Source organism: Cynocephalus volans, chromosome X (assembly GCF_027409185.1).
Source record: "Cynocephalus volans isolate mCynVol1 chromosome X, mCynVol1.pri, whole genome shotgun sequence".
NCBI classification, from domain to species: Eukaryota; Metazoa; Chordata; class Mammalia; order Dermoptera; family Cynocephalidae; genus Cynocephalus; species Cynocephalus volans.
The window spans coordinates 131,147,438-131,175,041 of NC_084478.1; the positions used below are offsets into that span (position 1 = coordinate 131,147,438).

The 27,604-nt window shown below is 38.1% G+C and overlaps 1 protein-coding gene across 2 annotated transcripts in view; it reads left to right on the forward strand.

Annotated features, from left to right (window-relative positions):
* IL13RA1 (interleukin 13 receptor subunit alpha 1) overlaps positions 1-27,604 on the forward strand; it is a 58,930-nt gene that overhangs the window by 6,353 nt on the left and 24,973 nt on the right. For both annotated transcript variants that reach the window (XM_063084255.1, XM_063084254.1), the window contains exons 2-6: positions 5,130-5,269; positions 10,963-11,101; positions 12,897-13,017; positions 19,941-20,125; positions 22,286-22,437. In XM_063084255.1, coding sequence (XP_062940325.1) covers positions 5,130-5,269; positions 10,963-11,101; positions 12,897-13,017; positions 19,941-20,125; positions 22,286-22,437 — 737 coding nt within the window. The remainder of the gene's footprint in view (positions 1-5,129; positions 5,270-10,962; positions 11,102-12,896; positions 13,018-19,940; positions 20,126-22,285; positions 22,438-27,604) is intronic.

Sequence of the window (27,604 nt, forward strand, 5' to 3'; positions counted from 1 at the left end):
GTCTTGTAGTTTTCATTATACAAGACTTTCACCTCCTTGGTTAATTCCCAAATACTTTATTCTTTTTGATGTGGTTGTAAATGGAATAGTTTTCATAATTTCCTTTTCAGACTGTTTATTGTTACTGCATAGAAATGCAATTGATTTTTGTGTGTTCACTTTGTCTCCTGCTACATTGATGAATTCATTTATTAGCTCTAATGGTTTTTTGGTGGAATCTTTAGGGTTTTCTACATGTAAGATCATATCATCTTTGAACAGATAATTTACTTCTTTCTTTCTAATTGGATGCCTTTTATTTTTTTCTTGCATAATATTTCTGGCTAGAACTTCCAGTACTATGTTGAGTAAAAGTGGCAAAAGTCAGTATCTTTGGCTTGTTCCTCATCTTAGAGGAAAAGCTTTTGATCTTAGAGGAAAAGCATCACACCACTGAGTGTTTTCCATGTATAGCTTTTATTATATTGAGGTTGTTTATATTCCTAGTTTGTTGAGTGTTTTTAATCATGAAAAAGTGTTGAATTTTGTCAAATGCTTTTTCTACATCAATTGAAATGATTGTGTGTTTTTTTTCCTTCATTCTTTTAATGTGGTGTATTACACTGATCAATTTTTGTACAATGAACCGTCCTTGTGTTTTAGAAATAAATCCCATTTGGTCATGGTGTATAATACTTTTGATATGCTCCTAAATTTGCTTTGCTATTATCTTGTTGAGGATTTGTATATCAATGTTCATAAGTGATATTGGTTTGTAGTTCTCTTGTAGTATCTTTGGCTTTGATATTAGGTAATGCTGGCCTCACAGAATGAGTTTTAGAAAAGTTTGAGAAGGATTGGTATTACAGGTTGAGTATCCCTTATGTGAAATGCTTGAGACCAGAAGTGTTTCAGATTTTGGATTTTTTTGGATTTCAGAATATTTGCAGAATACATACTGGCTGAGCATCCCTAACCCAAAAATCTAAAATCAAAATGCTCCAATGAGCATTTCCTTTAAGTGTCATGTTGGCACTCAGAAAGTTTCAGATTTTAGAGCATTTTAGATTTCAGATTTTCAGATTAGGGATGTTCAACCTGTAGTTCTTTAAATGTTTTGTAGAATTAACCAGGGCTTTTCTTTGTAGGGAGATTTTTAATTACTGATTCAATCTCCTTGCTACCTGTAGGTTTATTCAGATTTTCTATTCCTTTGTGATTTCATTTTAGTAGGTTTTGTGTTTCTGGAATTTGTTCATTTCATCTAGGCTATCCAATTTTTTAGTGTACAGTTGTTCATACTACTCTCTTATAATCCTTTTTATTTCTGTAGAATCGGTAGTAATGTACCCATTTTCATTTCTGATTTTAGTCATTTCAGTGTTCTCTCTTTTTTCTTAGTCCATCTAGCTTAAACGTTTGTCAATTCTGTTGACCATTTTGAAAACCCAACTTTATTTTATTGATTTTTTCTTTATTTTTTTATTCCCTGTTTCATTTATCTCTGCTCTAATCTTCATTATTTCCTTCTTTCTGATAGCTTTGGATTCAGTTTGTTCTTCTTTTTCTAGTTTCTTAAGATGTAATGTTAGATTGTTTATTCGAGATCTTTCTTGTTTTTTAATATAACTGTTTATAGTTATAAATTTCCCCATTAGATCTGCTTTCACTGTATCCCATAAGTTTTGGGATGTTTGTATTCATGTCTTTCATCACATTTGGGAAGTTTTCAGCCATTATTTCTTCAAATATTATTTCTGCCCTTTTCTTTCTCTCTTTTCCTACTGGAACACCCACAATGCATATGTTGGTCTGCTGATGGTGTCCCCAAGGTCCCTTAGGCTCTGTTTACTTTTCTTCATTTTTTTTAATCTGTTCCTCAGACTTGATAATTTCTGTTGTCCTATCTTCAGGTTTGCTGATTCTTTCTTTTGCCTGCTCAAATCTGCCTTTGAATCCTTATAGTGAATTTTTCATTTCAGTTATTGTCCTTTTCAGCTGCATAATTTCTTCTTGGGTAATTTTAGGTTTTCTGCCTCTTTCTTGATATTTCCATTTTTTTTGCACATCATTTTCTTGACTTTCTCCGCATCTTCCTTTAGTTCTTCAGACATCTTTAAGACATTTGTTGTAAAGTTTTTGTCTACCATCAGGTCTTTTTCAGGGACAGTTTCTGTTGATTTACTTTTTCCCTTTGAATGGGCCATACTTTACTGTTTCTTTCTATGCCCTATGGTTTTGTGTTGAAAACTGGACATTTGAATCTAATAATATGGTAACTATGAAAAACAGATAGATTCTCCTCCTTCCCCTGGGTTTGCTGGGTTTTGTTATTGTTTTTATTTTTTGATGGTTGTAAGTTGTCTCTGTGTTGAGGATCGGCCTGAGGTGTAAACTAAAGGTCTTCTCAGGTGTTTTCTAAGGCTTTCCTGGGCATGCAGGGCCACTTTCTAATTTTCCTCACATATACAGTCATTTTTGGATGTTCTGGTCTTTAATGTCTGGCTGCCGAAAGGGGAAAAGGAGAAAAATAGCAGGGAGAGTACCAGTGCTTTAAATCCCCCAGAAGTCATTTCAGCTGGAGAGGAGTGGGAGGGGCTTTCAACAGTTAGGGGAGGTGCAACAACAATGGCCACTGGCCTCTTTGTCTGCACCTCTGTGGTTAAAAGCAGCAATCAGTGATCAGAGGACATATCCCTGATATTTGGAGGACAGGGTCCTTTTTGTCCACACTGACTTCTGCAAACTGTGTGCAGGCTGCTCTGGGAACATGTGCACAGCTGCTTGCCATAGGATTAGGGTGGGTAGCTGCAACTGTGGTAAAAGCTAAAATTGACCTAAATTGATTGAAATTAACCACAGTTTACATCCAAGCCTTTCCCTGGAAGTTGCAAGCCTTCAATATCATGTCAGTGATATTTTTGAAGACAAATCATTTGTCCTCTGATTGACTCCAGAGTTCCAAAATATTTAACAGCAGACAGATTCTGCCAGTATAATTGTTGTCTAGATGGAGAGACAGATTCCTGGTGCTTCCTACTCTGCCATCTTCCTGGAATCTGTATGTATGTTTTTAAACAATAGGAAGTAGAAAAATTTCAAGAAATATGAAGGGAACCACTAGAAAAAAAAAAAAAAAAAAAGGAAAGAATGACAGATGGCCCCAACTAGCCTAAAATGCAAGCCATTTAAAAGACTGACTAAAGGATACTTCAAAACAGATGGGAAAAAATTAATTCCATTTGAGAAATTGGAAATAGGGCAGAATATTGTGTTATTTCAAAACCTAGCTTAAAAAATAGGTTTTAAAAGGTCTTAAATTGCCTTGAAAATTGGGGTACAGTTGAAGTGAACCATAAATAGGTAATATTCTTATTATCAGGCTTTAATTTTTGTGTGGGAGTGGGAGGTAGGTGGGTGAATAGAGCATCCTGAAGTACTAACCCAAGTATCCTGGACTTTTGGTACAATGTGTTTCTGGAAACTGCAGAATGATGCAGATAATCCTAAAGTAGATTGTAGTTTCCAGTAGGAACAAAGTTTTTTATTAAAGGCTCTCTACCTGACAAATGATTTGTTTTCAAAAATATCATTGACATGACATTAGAAAGGCCAAAATGGCTATACACTCCTGTAATTACTTAAAATCCTAACGCTAGCAATGTTGCCTGAACCAGTGGTGCTCCCTGGCACTAGCTGGGTTTTAATGGAATGCAATAGGAATTCCTTGCTTCCAGGAGGCCTTGTACTGCTCTGGGCTGCTCCTTGCCACAGCTGGGCCTTGGATAAAGCTATTGATACTAGAGTTAGAAGAGGGGAACGAATATTGAGGGTGGAGGACCTTTGTAGGCTGCTGACCAAGTAGCTGCTATATAAAATTAGCTACTAGGGAAACCCCAACTACATAGTGCCTGTGGGGTTGATGTTTTGACACAAATGCAATTTTTTGCTTAGAGAGGAAGGTAATGGTTTAAGTACTGCCGATCATGTAAGAGGAGAGGTGCACTTCAAAGTGTTCACGTAGAGTATACAATTAATAATTTTTCAGTTTGCCACTTTAGAAAATTTGGAGGGGATTATTTTTTAAATAACTTTAATAAAATTTATTTTGGAATAATTTGTGATTTACAGAAAAGTTGTGAAGATAGAACAGAGCGTCCCTGTACACTCCCCACCGAGTTTCTGGTATGAGGAGAAGTCTCAGGGAAGTTTGAAATAATGTTTCAGTTTCTCCTCTTTCCCTTCCCTCTTCAGATTAGCCAAAGCTCCAGCTGTGTAGTGTCATACCTCTGGGGAACAAGGGCTGCTAAATCTCTTCAGAATTACTTCTTTGGAAAAGCTATAAAACACGATTACCAAGTCATGTCAGCAAAAGCAATTAAAGATGAGCTTTCTTAAACTAACTGATAGAACTACTGAGGTTAAACTGTCTATATTGAGTGAGATATGGATCCCAAGTGTAGTGAACCCAGAGTTCCCAGAGGAGAACAACTGGAGATACTAGCATTTAAGAATATGCTCTTCTCTATGTTCACAGTATAGCAAGTACAGTTAACCCTTGAACAACACAGGTTTGAACTGCATGGGTCCACTTATATGTGGATTTTTAAAAATATATTGGAAAATTTTTGCTTAGGTATGTCACATGACACACCTAACCAAACAGTTAAGTAGCCTACCTAACAGTAGGCTATTAATAGTTAAGTACTTAAGTAGTTAAGTTTTGGGGGATTCAAAAGTTATATGTGGATTTTCAACCATGCAGGGGGCCAGCCCCCCTAACTTTCCCGTTGTTCAAGGGTCAACCATAGTTAACAATGTGGCCTTGGAGCCACACTTTCCAGGTTGCAATTCCAACTCTGCCATTTACTAGCCATGGAATATGGGGCAAGTGACTTAACCTCCCTGTGCCTTAGTCACCTAATCTTTGACATGAAGCTAATAGTAGTCCCTATCTCAAAGGTTATTGTGAGGATTAAACAGACGAATATGTCTAGAGAATTTAGAACAGTGTCTGGCTCAGTAAATGTTATTGTTAATTCAGCTGTTAATATTCTTGGCCTCTAGGACTTAGGAGAATGGATTAAATGAATTCACTGAAAATACTGGGTGGTGTTGATAAATTTATTTCCTGTGCTTGATTTTAACAGAAACTCAGCTACCTGTGACAAATTTGAGTGTCTCTGTTGAAAACCTCTGTACAGTAGTATGGACATGGAATCCTCCTGAGGGAGCCAGCCCAAATTGTAGTCTGTGGTATTTTAGTCATTTTGGTGACAAACAGGATAAGGTAAGTTTTCTGGAACATACTGCATTAATGAGGTAAAGTGAACACTATGAATTGGAGCCAAGAATAAGCCACATTCTAATCTTACTTAAAACTGGGAATTTTATTTTGGGTTGTGTCCAGATTTCAACTGGGAAAGTTATAGAAACAACTATTGATAAAATTGTACATTTAAAAATATATTGCTAATTATTTGATTAAATGCAATTGAGATTGCTCTGATAGGAAATACTAGATATCTTCATTTATTAGGCATTTAATAAATAATTCATTATTTTATTGTTAAAATTTGTTCCTATGTTCCTGCCTGTAGCTATATTGCCATGTGTCTATATAACTTTTTCAATTTGTCAGGGAATTTTCACATTTACCATATTGTTAATCACATGGACATATAGAAATGCAAGAACTATGTGGTGTAAAGGTAAATGGCCATATGGAAAGTGAAAAAATAAAATATCAGTGGCAGGTGGGTTTGAGTAGAGGGTTTACTGATGCCTGAGGAAAAACGAGGAAAACTTTCAGCTTTTCCAGTCAGATGTAGTCGACGGATTTAAGTGAATTTTTGTTAACAGGATTGGATATTTTCATGTTCTTTATGATAATCTTATTCAACTGTTTTATATCTTTATACTTTCTTTCTGTGTGTGTGTTGGTGGGAGGGGGGGAGTATTGGGGGTTGAATTTGTCCAGGATTTTGAGGAGGCAGAATGAGAAGTTGTTAAGTTGTTATTAGTGACAATATTTTGGATCAGTGAATCGTGAAATCACCAAGTTCAATCAGCTTTGGTGGCAGGAGGAGTCAGGAAGGACTAGGTTCTCATTGGCATACTGCTTTTAGCTGGCTCACTGGCCTGAGGTAAATTACTGGCCTGGGGTAGGTTACTTAACCTCTCTGAACCTTAGTTTCCTTGTGTGTAAAATGTGGCCCTGCTCACTTCCCTGGCTTGCTGGGACACAGAAAATAATGTATGTGAGAGTTTAATAGTGAGGATGGAGTGCGCTCTTCCTCTGGAGGGAAACTTGCTAATCTGCCTTCCTCTCCTCTCTCCTGCTGAGGTGTTAATTATGGCTTAGGTATTAATTGATAAATAATTGAGGCTAGTCAGAAGTATTTGCATTTTGAAAGAGGTCCTCTAAATATGGGAACCTGTGATACTTCTAGCAATGAAATTTCTCTTTACACATTGTTGTTTTTTTTCTTATTCCTAAGGAAGAGCCTTAGGCATTTGGAGTCTTAGTGGTGATGTTTGGTACTTAAGCCTTAGAAATTCAGGAAAAGACCCTTAAGTGCCTCTGGATATAAACCCCATAGTCACCTAAGTATCTAATTGAAACTCTGAGGAGCGGTCACCTTTTTTCTAACCTGTCCCTTTTTCATCAGCCTGTCAAGGATCAATCAGGTAGACTTGTTAATATTCTAGCCCATAAATGGGGCGAATCCCTCAGTTAAAAATGGTTTTAGGAGGCAGTGGAATCAGACAGAATTGGGTTTGAAATTTAGTCTCTTCCCCTTTCAAGCTGTGTCTGGGGCAAGTCACTTAATGTCTCTGAGCATCCATTTTCTTGTTTGTAAAATGTGGGGCGGGTTGGGGGGGTAGTAACAGTACCTACTTTATATGGATGGTGTGTGTATTAAAGGAGATGAGGCTCGTAATGCACCTGGCACAGAGTTAGTGCTAAGTAATTGTTAGCTTTTATTATCATTACTATTGTTACATTTAAAAATATGAAATTGCTACTTCGATGGGTCAAAATGGTTCAATGTTGTCAGTATTATATGGTTCAGCCTAATATTATCATTTAATGTTGTTCCCTCCATTTTGCCCCTGAAAAGACCAGATGGAGACCATAAAGAATGACCTCTGCCTAAGGCCTGCTCATTTATTTTAGCCATTTGACAGTGCTGGTGGCTATCAATCCTGCAGTTGTGATAAATTCCAACTTCCTTCCAATCAGTGATAGGAGATTTCCTACCTAAACCTTTCGAAGTTTACCATCCTGAGGCTGGAAATGAGTGGCAGGAGTAATTTTCCTCTTCTCTTTCTGTCCTTTGGATGCAGCATTAACATCTTCAGGCAAAACTGGGGTGTATATATCCCCGAAGCATACTAAACCGTGACATTTTGATAGTTCGTACATGTTAGGGGGGTTATGCAAACGTCCAAAGGTCCAAAGTTGCTAAGTGAGATAAACTCTGGAGGTCATTTTCAATCTTCAGATTGGAGGCTTATCAAGATGAGAGACAAGGATTTGTAGATGACATTCTAAAAAGAAAAGCTTAGTGTAAGTGGTTGCCCTCTGACATTGTTTTAGTAATGGCTAATAGTTCCCTGGTTCTGCAAGTAGAAGAAGGATCTGGCATCAGATTTTACCTGTCTTTCATCACCAAGGATAGACAAGTCCCTCTAGGTAAATTAATCAAAAGGCCAGGTATCCAGAGAGGCAGAAGCTGAAACTGACTCCTTTCCCTTCTGAGAAAGGAATTCTCAAACTGGGAAAGGTGAACATTGGTTCACTTTAGCCAAGTGAGCATTGGTCCTGAGAGGGAGGGATCAGTTTAGGACTCTGGCTTCGGGTTTTGATAAATTTTCAGAGGCCAGATTCCCTGAGGGGTGGAGCATAATGTCATGCAGCAGCTACCAGTGGAATGATTCACCAAATCCAAAAGTCGTGTGTGGAGCCATCACACATACTTCACCAAGATGTGATAGGAGGAATTTAGTTCCTTGTCTGAAAGAGAGAGGTATGCTTGGCTTGGTGATCATTGATAATCAGAGTTCCTACTTTATTCTTTCCAATTTAATATTATTTACCTTGAATTTTGAAAGAAATTTTTTAAATATATTTTTAAAAATCTTTCCTCCTATTGTCTCTTTTCTAAGTTATTTTTTTATTCATATGCCTAAAACATAAGGTTCAGATTTAGTTACTAACATATTTTTTTTTAATAAACTCTATTATAATAAGGGCCGAGCCGTGGCGCACTCGGGAGAGTGCGGCGCTGGGAGCGCAGCGACACTCCCGCTGCGGGTTCGGATCCTATATAGGATTGGCTGGTGCACTCACTGGTTGAGTGCCGGTCACGAAAAAGACAAAAAAAAAAAAAAAAAACTCTATTATAATAAAAATCTTTGTGTAATAAAGCTCCTCAGCCCTCTAACTAAAACAATATCTAATATAATAACTAGGATTTTTCCATGATGATTATGTCACCAAATTAGGCTCTTGGGTCCCAAAGTCATAGAAAGGAACAATGCACCCAGCAGTAAAGCAAGCAAAGTTTTATTAAAAGAGGAGATAGACTTATGCATAAGGGGGTAGCTATAGGAAAGCTAGCGCCCTGAGGCGAGCTGTTCAGGGTGCTTTATAGGGCAAAGGGTTGAGGGGTACAGGCCAGCGTCGTCATTCTGCACCTCTGGAGGTGATCCATTCTGTTCTTCCTGGTTGTGTCACGGGTGCATGCTCAGTTAGGGCTTTGGTCCTTGTGCCTGCTCAGTAGGTCCAAGATGGTGGTGGTGTTCATTTTCATCACCCCAGGAGTGTCATTGTAGCAGTCACCTTGAAGTTTGTGTGCATGTGGAAACTCCTAAAGGGGTCTTAAGGTTAATCTGTGACTTAATTTTTACAAACAAGCCTTGGGGAGGGGATTTGCAACTCAGTGAAAAATCTGTCTCTTCTTATATCAGTTTATTTTATCAGGGTAGTTATGCCCAACCGGTCTCTTTCAGTTACTTTTTTCAGGGCAATAGGGTAATCATATGCCCTGGGGCTCTCATGACTAAGGAGTGGAAAAGTAAAAAAATGTCCTCTGTAGGGAAAATGGAATCAGTTTGGTTCACAGGCCTAGCCCTATCCTGTCTCAATTCTAATTTATGGCATTTGACCGTATATTTTCCCCCAGTGTCCTTAAAGGGTAAATGCAGTTTCCAAACAAGAATTATCAAGGATCCTAGGGTCAGGGTGACTCCTTCAGAGATATATAGGACTTGTGCTTAATAAAATTGTGAGGTTGGTGAAATTTGCATTTGAAGCCTTCCTGCCACCATTATGACGATCTCGGGAGCTGTTCTTCAGCTTCACAGATGCAAAAACCTTATTTCCTCAGCACACCTTTGTTTCTCGAGGGGCCAGTTCCTTACTTTGCTGTGAAAACTATAATGGTGAAGCATTCTAGGAAGACTTCTGTCAGCATAACTGGTGCATTCCAACCCTGTAGGCAGAGCCTATGTGGAAAGCCAAATGATAAGTAGATTTCTTGGTGAGGAATCAGGAATTAGTTGTGAAAATGTACTTAGCTGAGAGTAGCTGGAGGCCCCACAGAAGGTAAGCATAGCTTTCTTTGCCGGTGGGACAGAAGTACTCAACGTCCACACAGCTAAATCACCCTCTGTTTTCTCCCTGCCAGGATTTGTTCACAGATGTTTCTTTTTCTGTTCTTCCATGGCTGACCAAGTCCCTTTTTCTGAGTGCTGTCTTGACTGGGCCTAAGAGTCTCTATAAAGTGATTTTTTTTCATGTCTTTGCTATGGTTTATTAATTGTTAATTTGTTAGCCACTTCTCAGACGGCATCCTTCTGTCCTGGTTTTGGGGGTATTCCACAGTTGCCAAGATGCTCATCTGGCAGCAGGCATATGAAATGGCAGAATATCTCCTTAGGGTGATAGATAGAGCTAACTGTGGCTAATTTCCCCTTCATGGCCATCAGCACGTATATAAAAGGAAATACTATCTCAAACTTGAGTCAGAAACTATTGTAAAACAGGAAGCACTGTCCTTGGAGCTCTGATTGAAAGCAGCTCTATTAATTATTCTAACTCTGTCACTTTGGGAAATGTTAATTTCCTAGAGAGCTCTTTAATTTCATTATTCTAAATCATAATAACCATATTCGTGATTTGTGTCTATATAATGTCAATAAGTTGGCTTTCTGTGGTTCCACAAAGCTTACCTACTTTTCAGAATAAGAATATAGTTAGTGCGTATAGCAACCCTTGAAATTTATATGGGTGTGTGAGATAGTTCAAATAGTCGAACAGTACAAAAAGGAGTTTAATAAAAAGTCTCCCATCAGCCCTGTGGCTCCCCTCCTTTACTTCCTCTGCCCGGAGGTAACCATGATTACTGGATTCTTAAAGCAATCACTTTTTTACCTTGATGTTGATAGTATACTACATCTGCTTGGAATTGAATTTTGATAATTATATTGTATTTCCTTTAAAATTGCTTTTAGAGAGTTCATATGTTAGCATGGTAGGTTTATAGGTAAATTTCATGATGTTTACGCATTTAAAATGTGGGAAATTGTCTTTTATCTGCACCAGGGTTTCTCAACAGTGGTACTACTGACATTTGGTACAGGCTAATTTACCTTTGGTAAAGGTAAGAAGAGCTATTCTGTGAATTACAGGATGTTTAGCAACATCCCTGACCTCTACTCACTAGATGCCAGTAGCCTCCTCCTCCCAAGTTATGACAACCAAAAATGTCCATAGCCTAGACATTACCAACTGTTCCCAAGGGTGACGGTTGTGGGGGGGGGGACAGAATCACACCTGGTGAATCACTGATCTGTACCATTTGAGAACTTAGCACTTTTTTCTCTACATATTTGGGCATGCTAATGTTTTACTACTTAAGTGTATTTCTGTGTGTTTCCTGCAGCAATGCCTTTTTAAAAATTTTCTAACCTTAGAAAATTGCTCCAGAAACTCATCGTTCAGAAGAAGTACCCCTGAATGAAAGGATCTGTCTGCAAGTGGGGTCCCAGTGTAGCACCAATGAAAGTGAGAATCCTAGCATTTGGGTGGAAAAGTGCATCTCGCCACCTGAAGGTAACAACTGAAAGCACCATCTCTTGGTATTTAAAGAATAAATCCAAATGCTCCATATGCTTATGTTCAGTGTTCATTAATTCATTCAGTTCTCAAACACTTGCTGAGTGTCAGTGCCAGGCACTGTAGTAGGTGCTGGCAACACAATAATAAATATGAGGATGTCTCTGCCTTCAAGGAGCTCACAGACAACTTGAATACCATGCCTAATAGTTATACAGCACTTAATAATTCAGAAATACACACACACACGCGCGCGCGTTAAATCGAGCTTCATAAGCTTATCTTGTGAAGTGAATAAGGCATGTAGTATTACTCTGATCTGTTTTATGAAGAAGAAAGGAACTGAATGACTTGCTCTAGATCTTCAGATTCCAGGCCCAGTACTTTAAAAAAAAAAAAACCAACCAAATACTATCTTACTCATTATATATGGATATTAGTTTGACATACAGAATATATTTGGAGAAAGATGTTAAAAAAGAAAAAATAGGCATGCTGGCCCAGCTCCAATACAAGACTAACCCTAGGAAAAGCTGTCAAGTAGTGAGGTTGATCAATTGTTCCTTAATTCCACATTACTCAATGTCCTTCTGGTTCTTATGTTACTTACAGAGAGTAATGTATACTGATTAAGAGCAGGGCTACCAGAGACCAGCCACCTAGGTTTAAATCCCAGCTCTGCTAGCTAACTACTAGTTGTGGGACTTTGGACAGATTACTTAGCCTCATCTGCATCTCAGTTTCCTTGTGTGGAAGATGAGGGTGATGATGGGTTGATTGTTGAGAGGTTTACCTAAGTCATTATATGTGAGGTGCTTGGAATAGTGCCTGGCAAAGTGTTAATGTTGTATACATATTATCTATTAATATTATGTTGTCCCTTGGTTAGGCAGGACCCCATCTCCCACCTCTGAACCTGTGCTCCAGGCCATTCTTTCTACCTGCCTTGTACTGATTAAAAACATAAGAACTATTTGTAAAATTATAAAATCCAGGACTACCGGGAGGCTGGGTGCATAGTTTAAAACAACTTACTTGCCCTATTTTCATTTTTTTAGGAGTTTAATAATCTGGAAAAAACCCCACTGAATTATACTATGATGTAAAATGGTTGATGATGTCTCAGTGCAGTACCCCTTTAAGGATCATGACGGATAACAGGTTCACATTTTAAACAGAAGCATTTAATTTGGAGACATGACACATTAATTAAAATGGCTTTATAAAAGTAGAGATTTCAGACCAGAAAGATTTTAGGGCTCCTAAAATCACAGTACACAATAGGCAACTACTAAGGGTTAAGTCATGCTTACCTTTCCCTAGAATTGCTTCAGGAGGAATGTTTAGTTTTTTTAAGTAGGATGTGTCAGTATTGATCAAAAGACAGGAAGGTGAATTGTACCTCAATAAACTTAAAAACAACAACAACAAAATACATAGTTATAGGAGTTGTGTGTATTTCCACGTTCATTTAAGTAATCCGTAGTCATTGCCTATGGTTGTCCTATTATTTGACCTTTAACCTCTCCAGTTGGGGTGCAAGAGTTAGGGTCCCTCAGAGATAGCAAAGATGTTTTCTTTGTATCAGGAGATATAAGAGAAGGTGGCAAACAAATTAGATGTGGGCTTTCTCCATCCTGGGTAACTTCTGGGCAAAATGGGGTAAGAGATTAGGGATTAGCTTTCCTTCACCATCCCCCATGGCACAGAGCAATTGACTATGGCACAGAGCAATTGACTAGTTTGCATTACAAGAAAGAAGGGTCCTAAACTTTTGGCCTGAATATTCTAGGCGATCCTGAGTCTGCTGTGACTGAGTTCCAATGCATTTGGCACAACCTTAGCTACATGAAATGTTCTTGGCTCCCGGGGAAGAATGCAAGTCCTGACACTAACTATACTCTCTACTACTGGTGAGTATATAAAGTAGAGTTCCTGGAAGACTGACTGTGATTGTATTGAGAGACTTTGGATCCAATGTAGTTAAAAAAAATAAAAGAACAATCCTATTCCTTTCTGTAATCTCTAGAATTTGCTTAGTGGAAAAATGCATCTGCTTGTGGTGTCTACTTGTTAAAAAAAACTTTCTATTTTTAGATATAGATCCACAGGATGTTGCAAAAAATGTACAGGGAGATCCCATGTACTTTTCACTCAATATCTCCCAGTGGTAACATCTTGTGTAACTATAGTGCAATATCAAAACCAGGAAATTGGCATTGGTACAATCCTCCAACCTTATTCATATTTCACCCATTTTACATGGACGTGTATGTCTGTGTGTATGTAATTCTGTGTAGTTTTATCACATGTGAAGATATAGAATGGTTCCATCACCACAGGGATCTCTCAAGTTGCCCTTTATAACTACACCTGCCTCTCCCCTATACCCCCTGTCCCTCCGTACTCCTCTCCCCAAAGTCTATATCCTCTGGCAACCACTAATCTGTTCTCTATCTCTATAATTTTGTCATTTCAAGAATGTTATTGGAACGGAATCCTACAGTATATAACCACTTCAGACTGGATATTTTTACTCAGCATAATGCCATTGAGATCCATGCAAGTTGTTGTGCATATCATGAGTTCATTCCTTTTTTTGCTGAGTCCATGATATGGATATACTGGTTTGTTTAAACATTTATTCATTGAAGGATGTCTCAGCTATATCCAGTTTTTTGCTATTATGAATAAATTTGCTATAAATATTCATGTACAAGTTTTTTTATATGAACATACTTTTCATTTCTCTGGAATAAATGCCCAAGAGTACAATTGCTGGGTCATATGATAATTTCATATTTAGTTTTACAAAAACTGGCCAAACTATTTTCTAGAGTGGTTGGACCATCTTACATTCCCACCAGCAATGTATGAGTTATTGATATCTACTTTTAAAAAGAAAAATAATATTATGACCAGAGTCAAAAAGTAGTTTAGCTTTCCACAAATTAACTTTGATATTTTGGTATTTGATACTTTCGTATTTGATATTTGTGACTATATTGATTACAAACTTTGCTAAATTTCTGAATTAGTCTTTGATCATTTCCTTTCCTTTGGAGCCTAGAATTATTAGCTACAGAACAAGGAAGAAAGGACCAGGTTAATCCAATTTGATTCAGTAAACCTTTATTTTTACTTTTATTTTTTGGGGGGGAGAGAGGGGGACAGCTGGTCCATATGGGGATCTGAACCATTGACCTTGGTGTTATTATACCATGTTCTAACCAACTGAGCTAAACGGCCAGCCCAGGAAACCTTTATTTAGCACACATTGTGGGTAAAGCACTAAACGGGCAGCAGAGACAACATGTCTCTTTGCTCCTAAAGCTTAACATATAGAGGGCAAGATAGTGCCCAACACAGTTCCCTATATTAAAATCAGATAGTGTATGCTGAAGACTGTCGCAGAAGGATAGATGGACTCTGGTGGGAAGCTAGAGTCACCACTCTTAGGGTGGTGGCAGAGGGAGGCTGGAAGACTTTGATAAGGGGGGCAGACTGCACAGGTCGAGGAGTTTCTCAGAGGCTGCCTCTGGGGAAGAACGTTCCGAGCAACGGGCATATCTAGTCAGTGTGATACCAGGATGGAGAAGGGGAGATCTAGCTTCAGCAATCTTCCCTGCACATGGCCTTGTGCCCCTTACTATCGTTTGTTAAAACTGCTTCTGAGAGTACAGGGTGTGAAGGGCCATGTCCAGGACTTCCGAAACTACAGGATAAACGTGGCCTTTCCTCCTGAAGTGTCCATTTTGCCTGATGACTTCATGAAATGTATTTTTGGTATGTTAAAACATTCATGGCTATATTAGGGAATAGCATGCAAAAAGATCACGTGAATTTTTGGATGAAAACCTCTACAGTTGCCCAGGGGTTCGCATTCACTCTGCTCTGCGGTGGGAGGGTCCTCCTGGCAAAGGTGAGAAGAACTGCACTGAGATTATGTGGTTCTGTCTGGAGGTTTGGTTTTTCCCCCGATGTAAATAATTCTCATTTGAGGTTTTGTAGTATCATTTGCCCACTCTTGGTACCTGTTGTTTCTCCTTTGCTTAATACCCTTCAGTAGCTCCCTGGTGGCTTTGGGATAAAGTACAAATTCTTCAGCATGACAAAGCCCTTTATGACCTGGCCTCTGTCAACCTCTCCAGCCTTGGTCTCATCTCCCTCCATGTACCCCGCCCCTCTTGTAGCCTACCGTCCAGTCCACACCGAACTTCTGTTAGTTCCTCAAACTGACTCCTCAAACAGAATAGTGAGATTCAAACAGAATCGTGGAAACATTCTGCATCCTTGCACAGCCCATGCCTTTCCTTTTCGCGTCTTATTTGTCCTTGTCTCAGCTCAGACACCATTTCCTCTCCAGAAAGCCTTCCTTGACCTCTCGAGTCTAGATACGTGACCCGGCATCACGTCCCAGGGCAACTTGCCCTTTCCCCACGTCATAGCATTCAGCACATTGTGTTGTCATTTCCTGTTTACTTGGTGACAGCCTGCCCCAGGCTGCAATGTCTCTTTAGAGCAGTGACTGTGTCTTGTTTCCCCCTGGTGCCTGACACATGGTAGGTGTTTCATAAATAAGTTGTGAATGTTTGGTAGGATCCAGTGCTGGAGAACATTCAGGGGTGAGGTGAGGACTTAGGAGATAGAAGCAACTCAGGAGCATTATAGGCCAGGGATGAACAGAGAAAAGGATTGAGTAGATCTGGCTCCCCAAAGTATTACTAGTGAAGAAGCCAAAGAACTAAGCCTTAGAAGGAATAGCCTGGCTCTGTTGATATTGCAGTGAAGTCTGGGGAGAGCTGTTACTACAGGCTTTTAAGATGTCTTATGAGTTGGTGGCATCTCTGCATTTATTATGTTATTAACCCCTCTACTTTCCCTGGAGTCATTATTGGTAAAACCACAGAGAAAACTTTTAAAGAGTCTGTCTCTATATAAGGGGCAGGTAATGAAGGGAAGAAGTCTTAAAACTGTATCTCATTCCATCACAGACTGTGCAGGAAAGTAACTCAGCTATTAGAATGTGGGTGGCACTGGAAGTAGATAGTAGCCTAGTCCTTGGGGTTCTTATAAGACAAAAGTAGAGAAGTGCCTTGGGGATTTACACTTACACACCAAGTCTTCATGCAGATTGTAAAAAGAGTGTCCCCTGTGGGTGAGTGAATAACAAAAAACTGGACCGACCAATTTGAAAAGCATTCCTTTTCCTCTGGTCTGAGATGTTCTCTTCCTCTGGGGTGATACAGGCTCTCTCTTGCTAAAACCAACAGCAGATGGTGCTTGGGTTGGCTTTCAGCCCTCAGTGGATGCCTTTTTGCAGGAAACAATCTGTACAGCCATTGGAGGTGGTTCAAGAAGCAATCCCACAAGAGTGGTGGTTCACTGGCACCCAAGGGAGGCAGGTATCAAGATCCTACTTGTCATACACATTCACAGAACGCTCCTTCCATAGTGTAGATCTGTGCTGTCCAATACAGGAGCCACTAGCTACATGTAGCTATTTACATTTAGATTGAAGTTAATAAAAATTAAATGAAGGCTTCAGTTGCTCAATCTTAGTAGTCAGTTTCACAGTGACTAGTGGCTTTTGTATTGGACACCACAGATATGGAACACTTCCATAATCCCAGAAAGTTCTGTTGGGCAGTGCTGGAGTAGATTCTACATTTTCTGCCCTTACCACCCTGAAGTTTGTTCTTTCTAAAGCCACACTGCTTGGGTTTGAATCTTGGCTCTCTTCCTTATTAGCAATGTGATTTCGGGCAATTCTCTTCTCTCTGAGCCTCAATTTTTTAATCTGTAAAATGGGAATAGTAATAATAGTGCCTACTTCTTAAGGTTGTTGTGAGGGCTGTTATTGTATGAAAAGTGTTCAGAGCTGTGACTAACTGCTAGCATGTATAGGTAAGGACTCAGTACATGAGAGCTGTCGTTATGGGTTTTTATCCTTGCACACGTAGTCAGTACACACCAGACAGTGCTGGCCTCTCCCCCACCTCACAGAATTAGCACCTAGCCCATACCTACTCCTTCCCTTCTCTCCTCTAGATAGATCCTTTCCAATCAAAACCACAAAAGAAAGGGAGTCAAGACAGTGCTTGTTAGCAAGCACCCAGGAATGGTTTAGTTACCACTATAAATCATGTCAAACAAACTGCCAAAGATTGTTTCCCCTAATCTCCAACCGCAAAGTGTGGAGTCATTTTTCGAATTCAGAATAATCCTTTGAGGCCCCAGGGCAATGACTTGTGTCCCTGCATGTATAGTCTGGCATTTAAAGGAACCTGACCTGAGCAGCTACAGACTAGCCATGCCAGTACATTTTAAGGAATTGCTTACCACATTAATCATCTTCAGAGATGGGTGAATAGTCTTTAATTTGTCCATTTCCTCCTCGTGTCTGCAGTGTGATCCTGTGGAGGAATTCAGTGTGTGAATTTTAACAGGAATCACCTGCTATCTTAGGTTATCATCTAATCTTTCATGTGAAGTCCAAAAAAGCTGTCTATTCAAAACCAGTATTTTCCCTTTTATTATTATGTCTAAATTAAAACAAAATTGTTTTGAAATTTTGTATTTAGGGTCCGTGAGTGTATATGAAATACTCAGGGTACAAAAATGAAAAATGGATTTAAAAGATTGCCCATTCAAAGAGTTCCTTTCATTATTTAAAAATACTAATTTTATACACAGTTTTCTTTAGTTATGTAAGAAAAATGTCACAAGTTTCTTCAGTTTCTGTTTCTGGCTATGGGTGGAAAACATTCCAGGATTGCCTGATCCAAAAATCAGCCAATAACTTAATTTTTAAAATATTATTTTCTTTCATAAACCACAGGGGCCTGCAACTAAGAGAAAAAAGCTTATGTACTATCTCTTGAAGGACAGGAACATTTTTTTCATCGAAGCTTTCTTTGCACAACCTTTGAAGGAGTAAATGCATTAGATCTGAGTTTTTTAAAAAACCTTATTTGCAGCAGAATACCCTAGAGAATTGCTGTCAGACTGCTGATTCCTAGGTCCTGGCAAAACCTACTAAGTCAGATTCTCTGGGAGAAGGTTTGAGGAATCTGCATTTTATTTATTTATTTATTTAACCATATTGATTGTACATATTTATGCGTTACAGAGTTATATTTCAATACATGTATACAATGTGTGATGCTCTATTCAGGATCATTAGCATATTCATCATTGCAAAACTTAATCATTTCTTTGTGATGTGCACATTTGATCTCCTCTCTTCTAGTCATTTGATAATATGCAGTAAATCATTGTTAATTATAGATTCCTGGGCAGCAGTGTTGATGAACTTGGAGAGAATTATGTTAAGTGAAATAAGCCAGGCACAGAAAGAGAAATACCACATGTTCTCACTCATATGTAGGAACTAAAAATGAGAACAAAAGAAAACAAAACAAAAACACTAATAAATAATGAGAGAGAACTGTGGTTACTAGAGGGGGGAAGGGTGGGTAGCAGGGTAGTGAGATGCTGTTTCATGGACACAAAATTAGATCTAGATAGGAAAAGTAAGTCCTATTGGTGAACAGTCAACCCAGGAATCTGCATTTTAAATTGCTAAAGATTATTCTGAGGTAACAGGTCAAGGGATTTGGACTCTTTACTCTTAGTTCATTTTTAAAAATAGTTTTCCTTTTCTGTAGAGCCTTTGCTCAACTCCCATTGTGGCTGATGATGTAAGGCTTGACTCTATATTCTGCCCATTACTAAAAAGCAGAGTTCTCTGATAGCCTAGACAAGAAACGTAACGAGCACATTCTGCACTGTGCCTGCTGCTGATGATCATCGGACAAGGGTGTGTGCAGAGGTGAAATGGGAAGTAAGATACCAGCAATACTACTTCTGGAAGGCATTTAAAGCCATGTGGTGGAATAGGACACTTACAAAGCCATTGTGTTCTGGAATGTTGATCTGACAGTGATTAGAGGGAACTGATCATGAAGGACAGGGAGGTCAATCTGGAGAAGACATGAAACCTGAAGTGATTATGGTGTGAATCAGGGTGTGGGAAATGGGAATATCACAGAAGACAAGGGTCCGAGATGCTTTGCAAAGGAAGAAAGACAAGAATTTGGTGATAGAATAAAGGGAACGGTGATTTCAGAGTATCTAATCTAGGAGCAAGAGAAAATGAGCTCTGACTGGTTGAAATGGTAAGGTAATGAAAAGGCAGTTTGGTGGGAGAAGAGGGTGCATGGTATTTTTTGGACACTGAATTTGAGGCAAGAGTGGAACTCTTAAATGGAGTACAGTTAGAAATCTGGGACTAGCTCTGGCGTGAGAGGTCAAAACTAGGAATCCCCAGCATAGAAATTATAGTCAAGGGATGGGAGGGATAAACTGGGGGTGAGTGGATGAGGGAGTCACAAATAGAGAAGAATGGGAGTGCAGATCCCCCCCCCCCCCCAGGAAGAGGGAGGAGAAAGAGGAACAAGCCAAGAAAACAAGGAGGGAGCAGGCAGAGGGACCAGAGGGGAACCATGGAATTCAGCACACAGGCATTTTCAAAAAGCATAAAACTTCTAATCATGGCCTCAGAACATCCTCTCCTACACAGAAGCGGAAATAGGACTCCTGTAGTTTTCATAGCTATTGACAACACCAATGTTCAGCAAAAAGGAAGTCTTTTCTTCCTAGAGTATGAAATGAAGCACGTTGTAAATAGGGTTTTTAAAAAGCTATTTTGCCTTATTGCAAATATTGCTTTTCATGGACATCTTCAGTCATTAAAAAGAAAAAAAATTCCACCCTTGTTTTTTGAATACCTTGTTCAAAATAATGCAGAAGGTTGTCTCATTTTATCTTGTAGGCACAACAGCCTGGGAAAAGTTCTTCAATGTGAAAACATCTATAGAGAAGGTCAACACATTGGTTGTTCCTTTGATCTGACTACAGCGAAGGATTACCTTTTTGAACACAATGTCCAAATAATGGTCAAAGATATTGCAGGAAAAATTAGACCATTCTTCAATATAGTGCCTTTAACTTCCCATGGTAAGTTTTAGAAGTCCTCTATGATGGTGTGGATAAAAGTGGTTTTTGGCTTTTGAACAATCAGTACAAATAATAAAAAATGAGGATTTGGGTCTTAAGATCTTCCCAAAACAAGGGACTGTATTTATGTATACCTTTCTGTTATAGATCTTTTTTAAAGAAGCAAGCTTGGAAGTTCTGATATTTATTGAGCATGTGTGATTAAAAATCCATATTTACTTAGGAGTAGGCTGAGACTTAGAGCAGTTGCTTATAGAACCAAGATTAGAACCCGGGCTGCCTGACTCTGAGATCGTTCTCTTTTCACTTATAGTATTGAGAAGATGATGCTCATATAACCATATATACTTCCTGGATAATCTTTCTCTTAGCTTCAATTGAAGGTGGTGTAATCAGAGATGATATTCAAAATGTTTAATGCTGTGTGTGGCACACTGTTCAGCCAGAACAACCAGTACAGCCATAGCTGGGCATACCAGCTGGGTGTGGCCTATTAGAAAGAGCCTTCAACTTGAACACAGGTTCAAGGTTGAGGTCCTGGCTCCTCTACTCTAGAAAGGCATATAAACCCTTTTCAAGTTTTCCTTATTTGTAAAACGGAGTACACAGTCCCTCTTGACCTCAAAGAATTGTCACAAGGTACAAATGATTTAAGGTGTATAAAAGTGTTTTGTAAATCTCTAAAGCGTAATGGTTTATTTGTTGTAATATCCCAACGGGGAGCTCACATTCTGGCTAAGTGGTATACAGATGATTTATAGGCAAATAGCCATCAATTAACAAAGACCTCTAAGTCTATGAGCACAATACTATTTACCACCCCTTAAGATAGTCATGGAAGTGAATCCTAATAGGGAATCAAAGGCAGCTTAGTTTATAGGCCAAGGGAGCAAGGTCAGAGTAATTTGCCAGGTGGCGTAAGCTGAGGCAAAGCCCTTCTCTTTCCTCCCTGTTGTTTGGCAGATTATCTAGATGGACCTTCTTTTTTTTTTTTTTTTTTTTTTAAAAAAGATGACCGGTAAGTACCACGCTCAGCCAGTGAGCAAACCAGCCATCCCTACATAGGATCCGAACCCACGGCCTTGGTGTTATCAGCACCACACTCTCCTGAGTGAGCCACGGGCCGGCCCCCAGATGTACCTTCTAAGGCTTATTTTGCTGCTTTTCTTCCTGGATATTAATAGTGACATAAATGAAGACCCTTCTCAGCTGGAAGATGACATCTTTGAATTGTTTTCTGTTAATTATCCATTATCTTCTGTTGCTCGGTCTTAAGCATAGCAGACTCCTAAATAGGAAATTGACCAGGCTAAATGCTCTTTAAAAAAAAAAAAGAAAAAAATTATTCTTAATTGTGATTACAAACACATAACATTAAATTTACCGTCATAAATATTTTTAAGTGTACAGTTCAGTAGTGTTAAGTATGTTCACATTGTTGTGTAGCAGATCTCTAGAACTGATTCAACCTGGAAAACTGAAACTCTGTGCCCATTAAACATTAATTCCCCCTTTCCCCAGCCCTTGGCAACTACCTTTCTACTTTCTGTTTCTATAAATTTGACTACTTTAGATACCTCATATGAGTGGAATCATATAGTATTTGTCCTTTTGTGACTGGCTTGTTTTACTGAGCATGATGTCCTCGAAGTATATCCATGTAGTAGCGTGTGACAGAGACTAGGCTAATGTTTTAATTGTGGTTTTTGATTGCCATGAGTGAGTGACAGCTAGGGAAGCCCCTTGTATCTGGTTGCCTTGTTACCCATCTGGTGGAAGCTCATCTGGACCCAAGCATTTCTTTTCTTTATTTTCTCTGTTGTAGCTACATATCCTGATTATACCCTGGCCATTTTCTAACCATATGCAGGTCAGAGTTCATGTCATCTGACAGGCACCCCAAGGACATTCCTTAAATTCATTTTACTAGGCAGTTTAAAATAAACTTCCTGTATAATTTTGACTAATCAGCAATTCTAAAACTGTGTATCTGATCATGTAAGATCATTAAAAACAACAGCCCTGTTTTGATTTAACTTTATGAGCCTTCATTATTCCTGTGTGTGTGTGTGTGTGTGTGTGTGTGTACACGTGTGTGTGTACTATATAATCAAATAAACTTTGGAAGCTAATTCGTTTTCTTGTATTTCTATCTTTCAGTGAAACCTGGTCCTCCACGTATTAAAAATCTCTTCTTTCAAAATGGTAACTTATATGTACAATGGGAGAATCCACAGAATTTTTTTAGCAGATGTTTATATTATGAAGTAGAATTCAATAACAGCCAAACTGAGACACCTGTTATTTTCTATGTAAGTTTTTTTTAATTGTTGTTTTATTTCAATATTTCTCTCTCATTTGAATTTCTTACACTGAAATATCAAGGAAATGTAGCTCTTACGTTTATCACTTTATGATGATAATAAAACTTCTTGTCTGAAGTAGGTCATGGTGGAAGGTTTTCAGGTTTATTATAGTATTGGCTGCAAGGTTCAAGCTATTCATTAACTCATCGGCTCAACAAATTTTTATTAAGTGTCTACCATGTGCCGGGCACTGTTTTATGTGCTGGAGATAAGGCAGTGAACATGACACCTGATGAATAAGTTTTTTCTTTTTTTTTTTTCCATAAAGCTTACATACTAGAAAATAAGTATGTAAATGAGCAAGCTAATTTCAGAGCATATGTACTATGAAGAAAATAATGGGGTGATATAGTAGAGCGATTGGGAGAGCCTGAGAATATTAGGTAGGGAAGTCATCTGAAGGAATGAGACAAGAAGGATGAGCAGGAGTTAGCCAGCTAAAGATGTGGGGGTATAAGAAATAGCAAATACAATGACACTGAGGCAAGAATGAGGATGGCATGTGTGAGGAAACAGAAGGGAGGCTGGTGTGGCCAATTCTAGTAGGAAAAGATATCTAAGCAGTAGGCAGAGACCAGATTATGTAGATACTTTGAGGCTCTGATAAGGCCGTTCAGTTTTCTTGGAGTCTCTGGCAACTAAAGTAGTCAAATTTGAGTAGTCAGTATTTGTTGGATTATGTACATTTACATTATTCAGAATCTAATGTAAGACATGCTAGAGGTCCCTGTGGGGCATTGATCAGAATGTGATGTAACCTCAGGGCATTAATAACATTGTTACAATGTGGAGTAGAGGTCACAAACTAGGGCCTCATACATTTTTATTTGGACCACAAAGTGAGGTTTTGTTTGTTTCTTTGCTTATTAAATTTGAATTTTTTGCCCAGATTTAAAAAATCATGGTACCCTAGAAGTATATTTCCATAAGACCACAGAGACTGCAGCACTCACTTGTGTGTTACCTGCCTGGGCCCTTTGTGTATTTGAGTTTTAGAGGTTAGAAGCCAAGTGTTTTTATATTGGCTTTTAAAGGAGCCCAGCATCTTGCATGTGGACAAATTCCTTGGTCCAGTTGTTCTATCTCATCATGGAACTTTCAAAATGCTTATTAAGGGCTGGCTGGTTAGCTCAGTTGGTTAAAGCATGGTACTGACAACACCAAGGCCCAGGGTTCGATCCTTATACAGGCCAGCTGCCAAAAAAAAAAAAAAAAAAAAACAAAGCAAAACAAAATGCTTACTAATAGAAGCCGAAGTATAGTTGATTACTCTAGCCTTTACTGTTCTCTTCTGTCTGAAATCCTGGGACACATACTACTTGTATTACTTATTTTGCAACACATTTATGTCCTATTTAACCTGATCATGTGTCTGACTTTTCTCTTCACTGAAAATATAAACTCCTGTAGAAAGGAGTCAGGTGGTGTCTAGTTAGTGCTATTTCTGCTACTAATAGCAGCTAACATGTATGAGTGATTACTATGTGCTAGGTATTATAATAAGCACTATATCTGAGTTGTCTTATTTAGTTCTTACAATGACCCTAAGGATCTAGGTCCTGTTATTTTGTTCTCATTTTACAAATGAAAAAACTTACTTTCTCCTAAAGCTACATTTTAGTAAGTGGCAGAATTAAGATTTAAGCAAAGTTCTAACTCCAAAGCTTGTATTCTTAACCACTGGAGACCACATCAATACTTCTGCTTAATAGTAATAGTGTTTATAATGTTCTTCAAAGGTACTCTTCATGTTTCTTAAACAGTAGCTCATAAGAACCCAGGAAATAGGTACTATTTTAACCTACATTTTATTGAAAAACTAAGGCTCAGAGAGGTTAAGTAACTTGCTATAGGCCACATAGCTAATAAATAAGTATGACTTCAAAAGTTGGTTGGTCTCCAGGTATTAAACTTTGACCAAGAATACTTGGTATGACACCACATGCATAAACATCATTTAATAAATTCTTGTTGAATTGAGGTACTTGTTTATTTTTTGTAAACTTCTGAACTGAAGAGAGCACATACACTATGGAAGTTATCTACCTAAATTAGAACTATAGTCTATTCGGAATTAATTCTGTTTATACAGTTGAGTTTAATGTTCTCTTTCTTAGCAGATGTTCATCAGCTGCTTCCTCCCCTAGAATGTCATCAGATTTTTGTGTGCTCACTGATTTTGAGCTTTGCTGGTCAGACCCTGTAGTTTTTTTTTACAAGACTATTTGAGGAATTATTTTGCCTAGTGTGACAGTTAAGAGGGGGAAGTAATCTGGAACATGAACTGATACCATCACATGGGGGCTGTGGTCAGAGGTAGTTCATGACAGAATCATGAAGTAAGGAAAGGCTTGTTTTTGACCACCTGGTATCCCTGCAAACGATCTACTTGTGCTCCCGGCCCTTGTTTTCCTTCTCTTGGAACTATCTGAGTAAATGATAAATTATTCAAGGGGATTTACATTTGTTTTTTTATTTAATTTTTTAATTTACATAAGTAATACAACAATAATTTTTCATCAAAAACCAAACAATATAGATGTACATGCAGTAAAATAAAATATTTCTGTGTTTTAACTGTGTCAGCCTAGTTATTATTAAAATTGAGCATTGTTTTCTGTTTCTTGGTTATTTCTATTTTTTTATGAATTTCTCCATTCGGGATTGCTGGATCATATGGCAGTTCAATCTGCAGTTGTTTGAGGAGCCTCCATACTGTTTTCCATAATGGCTGCACTAATTTACAGTTCTACCAACAGTGTAGAAGGGTTCTCCTTTCCCTCCATCCTTGCCAGCATTTGTTATTCTCTGTCTTTTTGATAATGGCCAGTTTAACTGGGGTGAGGTGATATCTCAGTGTGGTTTTGATTTGTATCTCTCTGATGCTTAGTGATGTTGAGCATTTTTTTCATGTGTCTGTTGCCATTTCTGTATCTTCCTTTGAGAAATGCCTATTCGGCTCCTTTGACTATTTTTAATGGGTACTTGTTTTTTTACTGTTAAGTTGTTTGAGTTCCTTATATATTCTGGATATTAATCCCTTGTTGGGTGCATCGTTTGCAAATATTTTCTCCCACTCTTGTTGTCTTTTCACTCTTATTTCTTTTGCTGTGCAGAAGCTTCTTAGTTTGATATAATCCCATTTGTTATATTTTTTCTTGTGTTGCCTGTGCTTTAGGGGTCTTGTTCATAAAGTCTTTGCCCCATCCTGCTTCCTGAAGTGTTTTCCCTGTGTTTTCTGTTAGGAGTTTTATAATTTGGGGTCTTATATATAAGTCTTTAATGCATTTCAAGTTGATTTTGGTATATGGCGAGAGGTACAGGTCTAGTTTGATTCTTCTACATATGGATGCCCAGTTTTCCCAGCACCACTTATTGCAGAAGCCGTCCTTTCACCAATGTATGCTCCTGTTGTCCATGTCAAATATCAGTTGGCTGTAAGTATGTGGATTGATTTCTGGGTTCTCCATTCTATTCCATTTGTGTGAGTGTCTGTTTTTATGCCAGTACCATGCTGTTTTGGTTACTAAAGCTTTGTAGCAGAACTTGAAGTCAGGTAGAATAATGACTCTAGCTTTATTTTTTTGCTCAGGATTGCTTTGGCTATTCGGGGTCTTTTGTTGTTCCATATGAATTTAGGATTGTTTTTTCTGTTTCTGTTAAGAATGTCATTGGTGTTTTGATGGGAATTGCATTGAATCTGTAGATTACTTTGGGTAGTATGGACATTTTCACAATGTTAATTCTTCCAATCCAAGAGCATGAAATATCTTTCCATCTTCTTGTGTCCTCTTTAATTTCTTTTGACAGTGTTTTGTAGTTCTCATTGTAGAGATCTTTTGCATCCTTGGTTAACTTTATTCCTAGGTATTTTATTTTTCTGGTGACTATTGTAAATGGGCTAGCTTTCTTGATTTCTTTCTGCTAGTTTGTTGTTGGAGTATAAAAATGCTACTGATTTTTGTGTGTTGATTTTGTATCCTGCAACTTTACTGAAATTTTTTATCAGGTTTAAGAGTTTTTTGGTAGAGTCTTCAGGTGTTTCGATATATATGATCGTGTCATCTGCAAACAGTGATAGTTTGACTTTTTCTTTTCCAATCTTGTTGCGCTTTATTTCTTTCTCTTGCCCGATTGCTCTAGCTAGTACTTCTAAAACTATGTTAAATAAGAGTGGTAAGAATGGGCATCCTAGTCTTATTCCTGTTCAATATCAGGATGATATTGGTGGTGGGTTTGTCATATATGGCTTTTATGGTATTGAGATACTCCCCTTCTACATGTAATTTGCTGAGAGTCTTTATCATGAACTGATGTTAAATTTTGTCAAATGCTTTTTCTGTGTCTTTGAGATAATCATCTGGTTTTTATTTGATTTTTGTTGATGTGATGTATCACATTTATTGACTTGCCTATGTTGAACCATCCTTGAATCCCTGGTATGAATCCCACTTGATCATGGTATATAATTTTTTGGATGTGTTGCTGTATTCTCATTGCTAATATGTTGTTGAGAATTTTTGCATCTATGTTTATCAGAGATATTGGTCTGTAGTTTTCTTTTTTGTTGTATCTTTGTATGGTTTTGGTATCAGGGTGATGCTGGACACATAGAATGAGTTTGGGAGAATGGCCTCTGTTTCCGTTTTTTGGAATAGTTTGAAGAGAATTCATATTAATTACTCTTTAAAAGTTTGGTAGATTTCAGCAGTAAAGCTATCTGGTCCTGGGCTTTTCTTTGCTGATTACTGCTTCAATCTCTTTGCTTGTTATTGTTTTGTTCAGATTTTCTATTTCTTTTGGTTTAGTCTTGGTAGTTTGTATGTATTCAAAAATTCATCCGTTTCTTCTAGGTTTTCAAATTTGATGGTATATAGTTGTTTATAATAGTCTCTAATGATTGATTCTTTGTATTTCTGTGGTATCAGTTATAATGTCTCCTCTTTCATTTCTGATTTTTGTTATTTGCGTCTTCTCTCTTCTTCTTTTAGTTAGGCTAGCTAATGGTTTGTCTATTTTGTTTATCTTCTCCAAAAACCAAATTTTTGATTCATTGATCTTTTGTATCAATTTTTTGGACCTCTATTTCATTTACTTGTGCTCTAATCTTAAC